A 10,306-nucleotide genomic window follows, 5' to 3' on the forward strand; every position below is an offset into this window, starting at 1 on the left:
GATGAGGACCACTACATGTACATATTTCAAAAGTTGTTTACAAATAAAAATATGCCAACTTCTACAAATTTACAAATCGTACTGAACGGAAATAAAAATATAGAGCTGATAATAGCATTTTACAGATCAAGTAAAATTCTTTTTGACTAGAAAAGGCGTCACTTCTTTTAATTCAAGCTCAAACCAACGTGACTATGATTCATGAAAAATTCTCATCGAAAAATTTCATACATCAATGCCATTCGTGTTCAGTTTCGGGACTGGATTGTCGTACGAGGACTACGAAGCGATAGCGAGGCACAAACTGGAACGTCAGGGTAGCACCAATATGTCGAGGTGCGCGAGGAAATACCCTCCAGGGATGACCTACGAGGAAATAGCGTCCTCGAGATCAGCCGCGAACAAAAAGCAAGAGAACAAAATCGAGGAAGATAATAGCCCAGACAGAGACAGCCAGGAGAGCATAGAACCTCTTCAGGAAAAAGACATCAAAGCTACGGGACCTGACCCGTACGAGAAATTAAATTACAAAGCAGGTGAGCAACAAAACAGACATACCTCGTTCGAAGAAAATTTTTCGTGGATACTTGCATCCATTTAATGCCGTAACAAAATTTTTATACAGTGCACAGTGGGCTGGAGAGTGTTTCAATCCAATTACATTTGGATTAAATTACATAGTTAATTCCATACAAAGGCGTTTGTTTATTGTAATCGTTAATCATACAGAAACTGAATATTTTAAATGTTTAATTAATAATCCAATAAAACAAAGAAATGAGATCGACTGATACCTACAAAGAACTGATCAACTTCTAATACAGGAAATACGAGAGAAACTGCTCATAACATTGAATTAATTGACTTACGAAACCTTGTATTTACTATTTGTTTTGATGAGCACTGCACGTGTACAAAGTTGGTTCCATAAAATTGTAAACATTCCGTATTCGTTCTACGTACCACGTAACAGATGTTTCTGTAACATTCAAAATAACGTAACGATCCATTTCGCAGTCCCCTTATTTTATAAGGATGTACCCATCGAACTGTATGTTTCCACTATTTCTCGGTCTCTGAAACGATGTACCTTTACCTCACACGAATTTGCGTTCGATGGTTTAGCATGATAGCAAGATTGTTTTTTGGGAAAGTGGTTTTGTATAATACATTTCATTTTTTGTTTTTTTCCTCACAAAGCAAGGGCCCCGACCCGCTATCAGACGGTCGTTTTCCGTTTAGGTAAATGAACGTTGATGTGAATGTATTGTGAACCACCGCAGGTCCTGTTCGTTTCTCACAGAAGCCTCCCTTTCGCATTGTATCGAGAGAAAAGTTTCGCTGGGAATGTCACGAACCACGAATCCCGTAACCCATATGTTTCCGTTAATACGAAGAAAATGCAATAAATATTATCGCGAGTGCAAGCGAAATATCGTCGAGACTTTTCTGTCGACGCGATTGCAATTGTGTATTTAGATCTCCGCAAGTCTCTGTGTCCCTTGATGGATAAGTGTCCCTTTGAATGCTTTCACACGAAATCACCTCTGTGCAAAACTGTCAATCGTGTAACTTGATATTTGTTGTGAAGTAATTACGAAAACTAGACAGAACCTACGGATATCCCTTGCTTTTTAGTAAATAGAAAGGCAAAGGCAAGGAGAATTTCACGATGCATCGATGAATCCTTCGCCTATTCATATTCTGTTCACGATCAAATTCGGTGTAATGGAAGTTCACGGAATTAATTGTTCCATAAACAACCGTACAATCGTTGCGATATGGAAAAATGTCGCGCGTTTAATTTCTCGATCACAAAATGTAAACGCATTCATTCGTTTACATTAATTTAATTAGTAGAATTTATTGAGTGGAATTATCTACAGGCTAACAAATTTAATCATTTTGGTACGCGAAGCTTTTGACAATTTTCAAGCAAGTCACTTGAAACACACGTTTGTAGATTTTACAGTAGTATATTGCATTCCCCATTCGATTTCGTGATAACATCTTCCTTCTTAGGGGCGCACTGTGTATCCAAAACCTTTCAAACGTACAAATTTGCGCTTATTCGGGCAGTATGCATTTTTAACCCTTTGCAGACCGACTTTTCTGATTTCAGTACATTTCTGTTGAGCCTCGCTCGATATAAGATCGCAAAGGGTTAAAGTGTGCAAATAGATCCCTACTGTCTTATAGGACAGCAGGGTCGCTGTACCTCCCCTGTTTGTGTATACGTGTCTCAAGCCTTAGATTAGACGCATCCCTGAGGATGTCGACGCAACAGATTTCACGTGGCACACGCACCAAAATCTGGAGTATTAATTAGGAGAGCAGTAGATACGTTGCGATTAAATTAGACGAGTGTTTCCTGCAGAATATTGTTTCAGATATGCCATGCAGTAGCGACTCGACGAGCGATCAGGACGGCTATGGGCCTAGCACGAGTCTAGACTCGAACATGGACGGTCGTCGAATGTGGCATAGATCAGGTGAAATTATTTTACGCTTTCGTAACGAAAACCATTCTTGTCTAAATATTAGAAAGTTGTCTTTGTGTTGTTCAGCAGTATCGTTAGTTTGTTTGCATTTCAATTTCCCTTTTTCTTTTCTTTTTGGATATTACCGAGAAAACAGATCAATATTTTTTGTTAAAACACAGTTTGGAAACGCTGATCTATCTATGTATTGTTACTATTTATTGAGAGCTACAATTGAATATTTATTATTCAGGTTCATCGGGATCCGTTCAATCTTGGGCTTCCAGTTTATCGGCAGACAGTCAATCTGAAGAAGCTGCGGCAGATTTTATGAAAACTTTCGTGCCTCTTTTATTCGACGCTCCGAATAGTATTGATCAAGAGCAGAAGGCTAACTTTGGTCAAATGGTTCTTGTATGTATCTTTTCATTAGATTTCGTGAACAAACATTCATTCGCTGATAAGAGCCATTTACCCAGGCGTACGGAATCGATTTTCCCCTACTTGATATATGATACATTATTAGACATAAAAATTTTTTAAATATGTTGTTCTTTATTTGTGCCTGATTTAAAATGTATAAAGTTAAAAAGGAGAGTAAAATATTTTAATCGCTTTATAAGATCCTTTTATTACTTGCAGTTCGAATCCAACTAAAGAATAATCGTTGTGAAAATGTTTTGCAGACAGAATCAGGTAGGATATGGTTCTCCCGCGTGGTGAACGCTAGAAGAGCCCGGCCATGCGTGACAGAAGCATCGTTTTACTCGCTGGCACAGCATTTCGCCGTGGCGCTTTTCGAATGTCACGAAGCTGACGATTTTGCACCTGCGAAAAGTCTCATGAACATGTGCTTCACGTTTTACCATGAAGGTATCTACCCTCCGTTCGTTCCTTTATTTTATATATAAAAAACTTCATGAAATTCTATCACTTTGACAAACAGTCGATCAGATCCTACGATCAGATCATGCTCATTTTTTGTAATTGTACTTTATCTTTTTATTATTTACAATTACTTCACATTGATCACATTAAGCTCAGTTAAAATATTTATCTTCGATCGTTTTCATTATCTTTTCCCAATTTTGCCATGTACTACTAATCATGATGCGTTGAATGTACCGCAATGTATTCGTCTCTGTCAATTTTATTCCGTGTCAAGTGTCATCTTGCAGTTGAAAGAGTAGTGAATCAGTTTTAAAAGCAACAACTTATACTTTCAATTCACACGGTTCGATTGAATCAGTTGAAGTGCCAGGATTGGAACCCTATCGAGAATATTTATACACGCATCTGCGTGTACAGCCGATATGGACATCCATGAGATTTTGGACGGCGGCTTTCTTCGACGCAGTACAATGCGAAAGAGCTTCCAGGCCCGTTCCTCCAAGGCCAAAATCCCTAGATCAGGAAGCCATCTCTGCCGAGGATCGCCGATTTCAGGCTAACATTGTTTTCGGGCAACTCGGGTAAATGCATTTATTAGAAAACATTCATGGAACTGGTTAGTTCGTGCTGTGTTTAACAGAATTTAATTTTTAATATTACGGTTCCTTGAATTAACCCCCTATTTCAATTTCCAGGACGTTCACGTGCAACATGCACGCGTTTGGACTTTCGCGAGCTCTGTGCTTGGAGTTTCTTAGAAAGCAATGTGTAATTGCGAACCTAACAAAAGGTAAATTGGACAAGTAACACGAGTTACATTTGAGGGAAAGAGATTGTTTTGTTTCAAGGAAGTAACGATACGTATAAAACTGTCTGTAACACTCTACAGTTGACAGCGTTATGCACAGAATAAATTTTCGATCATTCGTAAAGCTCAGATTTTTTCCAAATTTAACTACAGACTAAGCCCCGTCTAATACGTACTCGTTTCAAGATTTGTCTAAATACAATTGTTCACTGTTACAGAGCAAGAAAAAATGTTACGAGACAACATTGAAAGAATGTTCGACGAGACCGAACCGTGGCGGTAGTTTTGCTCGATTTGAATCCTACGAATTGTGGGAATAGTTTGTTTGAAATATCTCTACTGGAACACGATTCGCGGACGAGATCAACGCGACGTCAATTAAAATAAATCTCTAATTGAAAGCGAAACGCGCAATTCTTGAAAGAAAAAGTCAATTTCATTGCGAAGTAATGAGCAAATCGTAAGCGCTGAATGAGAAGGTGCGCGTCAACTCTGACAGAACAGAGACTGTTCCTATGTTAAAGTAAACAGAATTGTGGAAACTCGAACTGTATTAGAAATCTCTGACAAATTATAAAAGCGATTCTACAATTCCAATGCATCCATTGTATTTCAATTAATTTATTATATCGTAAGTACTGTGATTGTGGAATCGCAATTATAATACTCTTTACGAAGGCATTTCTAACTGGATTGGACTTATTCTTCGTTGGTTTTCATTCTCGGAAAGTAATCTTAAGAGTGCGAGTCACGCTAGGCGATAAATAAACCGAATTCAAAATCTGCGATTGATACGCGATGTTGGCACGAACAGACTTAAAGGCTGAAATTAAAGAAGGCTGCACATACAGGTTTTACCAGTAAATGACATCCTAGCAATGAAAAAATTGTTCTCATGACAAAATTTAGGTTCGATAGACGCAGCCCATTTTACGTCCAGCCTTCGATTGTCGAATTAGCTTTGTTTAATAATCAGACAACCGTGCCCCAATTGTACTTAAATAGTAAGCATAAACGGACAATAAATTACGTGAAACGGAGCCGTGATATTGGTAATTACTCTGAGGCGATAACTGAGGTTAATATATTTCTGTACGAGCGAAGGATAAATGCCCTGATCTTTAAACGGCATAAGCGATTCTTGCAATGTGAAAGCGTGTGGCTTTTAACACGCGATACATCTGAAACCTAGCCGATTAGAAACGATAGTTACCGCCTGCGAAATAAATATTTCCACTTGTTTTGTAACTTCGAGTAGAGCCAGAACATTTTACGTAATACTTGATGATAGTTTGCACGGCCCTTGTTGACGATAACCATTTAGAATATTGTGTTCGTCTAAGAAGATTTAGCGATTTTCTACATCAAAGTTACTAAATTCTAATCACTGTTATCATCGCAGCAAATTCATATAAGCAGACTTCGGATGTTTATGCAAAATCATATTTTCACAGATACAGAAAAAGATTTTAAGCTTAAATAAATCTTTGTCCTATATCCTTGTAAACAACGTAACATGTATATTACTGTTAATGTTTTATCTACTTTCGCATTAATAAATATTTTCATTTGCCGTAAATATATGAAAATCCGCAGTCTACTTATAAACGATGCAGAAATCGGTTAGGATATTTAAAAGTTATTCTCGTCGAAGTCAATCGAGAATCAAGGATATTTCGCAAGCATTGTCACGAAATTCATTTTCCAGAGTTTTATCGACAAGCTGAGCGAATTTCGTTTGACAACATTCATGTATATATGTAACACACAAGTTTCTATGTAACGACATATCATCAAATTCAAGCAACGCTCTATTTTATTTTGTATATCTGCCTGCACTCTCAGCGAAGATTGTTAGCATACAAAGAGAATCATTAATAAACTACTTTGCCACTATGAGAAACGTGTACTTGCATAACAAATACTTGATTTATATACTAGTTTATATATTTCCTCGTTACACTAAAAGAAACATTTTTGTATTTCTATTTATTTATATTACAGTTTTCAACCATAGAATTTCTTGTAATACAGTCACATTAAACAAACGAGGATAACATGTAATACATTTATTAGTGTATTAGGATTATTACATGCTTCTAGTTATTAAACTTAGAATTTGTTTGAATCAACAGACGCTTTACGCTAAAATTTCGGATTTATGATCAATTATGATAATTTCGAAATATGTTACCAAAATACTCGATCAAATGTGCTGCTTGAGTTCGTTTTCAATGCTTGTAAACACTGTCCATTACCTTTCTCATTTGATATCGATTTACATCGACAGGTTTCCCAACATTACCCTTTTTACCATAAGGTCTAGTCAATTCTAAGAAACGCTGCATGGACATTTTATCCGTAGATTTTGGACGTTTGTCCTCAACGCTGGCGTTCGTCCTCGGCGAAGGATTTTTACTGTAAACTCCGTATCTATCAAAAATGTCCTCTTCCCCCTCAGGTATCACTACTTTGCAGTCGTTCTTATTTGATTCTGCGGACTTCTTCGTCTTCGTTTTCGACACTTTCGTGTTCTTCGAGAGAATAGACGCGCCAGAAACTTCACTCCTGCCAGCTGACTCCCCTGATTTCGCAGTCGACGGTTCAGATTTCTCTGACAATCGATCTAGAGACGTCCTCACGCGACCACTTTTCAATATTCTCTGGATCTCTGTTATTTGTCGATATTCTTCCGGGGCCTTCCCGTCACCACATGATTTTGGCTTGTCGAAACAGCTGCCGTTATAGTCGAATATGCTCCTCGGACAGCGGGAGTTTTTCAAGCAGGCTTCGATCAAGTCAGCGAGATCTGGACGGTCGTCCCGTATCGACGAATAATCGGCAGCCAAAGCTGTGCTTGTGTTCAAAATTGTCGATTTACTCTGGGTAACCTTCTTCGTTTTGATCTTCGCTTTCGATTTACTTTGGTCCGTTAACGTCGAAGACGCAGATTTTTCGATTCTGAGAGCCTTTGATTGTTGTAAATTGCTCAATTTGCCAGTGCTGGATTTCCCTTCAATCATTTCGACGCTCGTACTGCTGATCTTTGTGTCTGATTTGCGAATTTTTATCTGCGTATTCTGACTCCTATTCGATTTTACCTCGACAACTTTACCGGTAAAGGATTGTCTGTTCTCAACATCGCGTTTCGACTCATTTTTCGCGACGTATTTTGACTGATCTTTCGTTACTTTCGTTGATTTCTTTCCAGCCAGTTGAAGCGACTTGATGATGGGAACCTTCTTCTCCAAAACGTTCTTTTCATTTCCGATTATTGACCTGTCTAGACGAATATCTGATGTCTTTTTCGAAATAGGATTCTGAACTGCTTTTCTACGAGTTTCTTCTGACAGCTTTTTCGACGATTGAATCAGGGACGGAACTATTTTCGTCGATCCTCTGGAATTTGTATTGTAGTGTTTCGAGGAGTCTTCGAGCCTCAGGTTTGTTTTCGTCTGCTTCGGTGCCAAACGAGCATGAGGAACCTGAAAGAAAGAAAGAGACTTTTCAAATTGATAACTGTTATTTAAATATCAGATTTTTTTTAATGGAAATGTGTTGTAGTTCGCGTAAAAATAGGGAAAGTTTTATTCACAATTTAGTTGTTTTTTAAATTACTTTATTAATAGAGATTGTCATAATATATCAACCGAGAATAGAAACAAAGTGAAGCAGCGCCTTTTTTCGACCTGGCAAATATTCCTCACCCCTTCAAACTGTCATCTACAATCGAGAATGAATGATACTGTACGATTACTTTTGGTTCATTCATTAGTCCTCCGATTTGTTCTAACTGAAAGAGTTGTTTCCAATCGTGAGTCGTAGCATGCAATTTCTCGTTCTTACGTTTCATCAACGGTTTATATTTCTTGTACAACGTTTCCCACACGGAATTATGACTGAAGATCTAAAAGTTCGAAGCGTGAAATAAACAGTACATGGTATCTTCTTGAAATAAGTAGGAAATGATACCTCTTTCGCCACATGCGACAACGATACCAATTTCACGATGTCATTCACGGTCAAGTAACCAACCAATCTGTCGATCAGATTCCTTGGCAACGTTAGAAGAGTGTTTCTTTGACCGACAGCGATGTTTCTTACGTGTCTCAGTAAATGTTTACCTGACAATTTTATAATCATTTATACGTTCTCAAAAGCCGCATTTTAAGAAAATTGCATCCTAAAGTAAATGATCGCAAGGGTTTATTCTCATAAAAGTTGTCTGTAAGGAAGCACTAAAAATAAAATAATATTACTGAACGATATGAAGTATCGTTTCATTTGTTGATCCTTTTTCTAGGAAATGAAAACGTTCAACTTGAATACTTGACGAGTTCGAAGTATATTATATTCTATATAAGTAAATACATGTCTAATTTTCGAGCTTGGGTCGATTGTTGATACAATCACATGCATTTTAGTACTTCACGAACCTAATTTATCGTGCTGTTAATTGTCTTAGATCCTAATTTAATTCAAGAAAATTCAGTGGTTTAGGTTCACCGTAATCTATATTCAAGTGGATAAAAGGTTATAGATAGATAGATCATGGTTTGAGTTTTCTTTATTTCGTTTCAAAGTCAACAAAAAATTTCAGCGTAGGAAATAATAATTGGCACATGTGTACCTATCATAATAACATTGAATTTTGAACATAATAAACATTCTTTGGAGGCAAGAAATAGGGAAAATTCTTTTTTAGATAGAAATATCGAATAACTAACATAAATGATATCAAACTTCTTATCCTTCCATTTTCAAAATAAAATTTCATTGAACAAAACTTAGAATTTGTATTGCTCGATAAAATATCTATCAACGAACAAGTAATTTAACCGTTCAACCAAATAAATGTCCTGTTTATTTTTCGTCCTATATTACTATCCAAATTAAATTTTGCCTATCTCTGTTAGGAGGTTAGTCGAGAATTTGACGTTTTTGTTTACCAAAAGCACGTCGAATTTCGTCTTGCAGCGATTTGTCTTGCTCGAAGTCCACGAAACTAGAGGATCGTACGATTGGTGTTTTGTGAGGGCCGTGCGAGATTTTCCAAAGATATAGTATCACCTGAAATAAGGAGGAGAGAGTTACAAGGCAGAATCAGGAGAACGCGATCTATTCGTCAGCACCTGGTCACGGAGTACTTTCAGCCCGTAGTAATCTCTGCTGGGCGAAGGTGCTACCGAATACTTTTCCAGATACTCGATCTTACCGATCATACTCGACGTGTCCGCATCGAAGAGACCTCACCGTTGCACCTGAAGTTTTCCGGTAATTCAAGCAACGATGTGAATGGTATCGCGATTCCGTATAGACATGAAAAAAACAGTAACGAACGGAATCTATAGGTGGAAAAATAATTAAAGTACAATAATAATTAGCTGATAGTGTATCTTGTCATTTTGCAGACTATCGTCAGGAAAGAGAATGCGTAAACTATAAAAATCAATAAGAATGTTATAATAACATATGATATAAGAAATACAAGAAAGCATGAGTGTTATAATCCATCCTCGGTAACTCGAATCTCAAAGGAAGTGTAACAAAGATAAAAAAAAGAAAAGAAAAAAAAAAGGTCTGTGTGATCTGATAATGTGAACTGAATGGTAGTGGATGCGTGGCCTGATAGGACGTCAACGATTGCACCGTCCCTTTAATGAGTGGTCGGACGTTGCTGGCGTGGTCTTGGCGGTGGGCTGCGCAAGATCGTATCCGGGCACCATCACCTGGTTGATGTCGGCCCCATGCAGTAGTGTATGGTGGTGCTCGTCGCACAATTTGCGCCGCTGTCGCACGGTACAGCGGCGCAAATCATGGTGGTCCAGGCAATTCACGCAAAGCGCGTGCGCCTTGACCACGGCGAGTCGGTCATCTGAAGTACTTTCTTGCTGTTTTATTCTTGATGGGTCTGTTGATGAGCATTCGCGTGCTGTTGAGGCTGCTTGCGTGGCTTGAGCAGTCGATAAATCTGAGGGAGCTTGCGTGAGCCTTCGCTGGCCCTGAGCAATCATGCGTTGCCTGAGTGGACTGAGTCTTTACCACTCATAGTCGGGATCCTCAGTTGTCCCTGCTGCTTGATTGTTCCTGAACTTGTCCACTTGCTCCAGTACCCTTCCGCGTGATA

At 38.2% G+C, this 10,306-nt stretch overlaps 2 protein-coding genes across 4 annotated transcripts in view; one reads left to right on the top strand and one right to left on the bottom strand.

Annotated features, from left to right (window-relative positions):
• Positions 1 to 6,082, top strand: part of LOC128874198 (uncharacterized protein KIAA0513) — a 12,313-nt gene extending 6,231 nt beyond the window's left edge. For 2 of the 3 annotated variants that reach the window (XM_054118669.1, XM_054118678.1), the window contains exons 3-10: positions 253 to 536; positions 1,201 to 1,242; positions 2,391 to 2,492; positions 2,734 to 2,894; positions 3,167 to 3,353; positions 3,730 to 3,952; positions 4,067 to 4,161; positions 4,398 to 6,082. In XM_054118669.1, the coding sequence (XP_053974644.1) occupies positions 253 to 536; positions 1,201 to 1,242; positions 2,391 to 2,492; positions 2,734 to 2,894; positions 3,167 to 3,353; positions 3,730 to 3,952; positions 4,067 to 4,161; positions 4,398 to 4,462 (1,159 nt within the window). In that variant the 3' untranslated portion in view covers positions 4,463 to 6,082. The remainder of the gene's footprint in view (positions 1 to 252; positions 537 to 1,200; positions 1,243 to 2,390; positions 2,493 to 2,733; positions 2,895 to 3,166; positions 3,354 to 3,729; positions 3,953 to 4,066; positions 4,162 to 4,397) is intronic. The other variant, XM_054118686.1, reaches the window with a different exon arrangement.
• Positions 6,083 to 6,232: 150 nt separating this feature from the next.
• Positions 6,233 to 9,401, bottom strand: LOC128884578 (uncharacterized). The gene is made up of 5 exons (XM_054138050.1): positions 9,327 to 9,401; positions 9,129 to 9,249; positions 8,152 to 8,303; positions 7,937 to 8,086; positions 6,233 to 7,664 (listed from the first exon to the last, which is right to left on the bottom strand). Exons 1-5 carry the CDS (start codon positions 9,399 to 9,401, stop codon positions 6,411 to 6,413), a joined length of 1,752 nt encoding a protein of 583 aa, XP_053994025.1. The 3' UTR covers positions 6,233 to 6,410.
• Positions 9,402 to 10,306: the final 905 nt, after the last annotated feature.

Source organism: Hylaeus volcanicus, chromosome 1 (assembly GCF_026283585.1).
Source record: "Hylaeus volcanicus isolate JK05 chromosome 1, UHH_iyHylVolc1.0_haploid, whole genome shotgun sequence".
Classification (NCBI taxonomy): domain Eukaryota; kingdom Metazoa; phylum Arthropoda; class Insecta; order Hymenoptera; family Colletidae; genus Hylaeus; species Hylaeus volcanicus.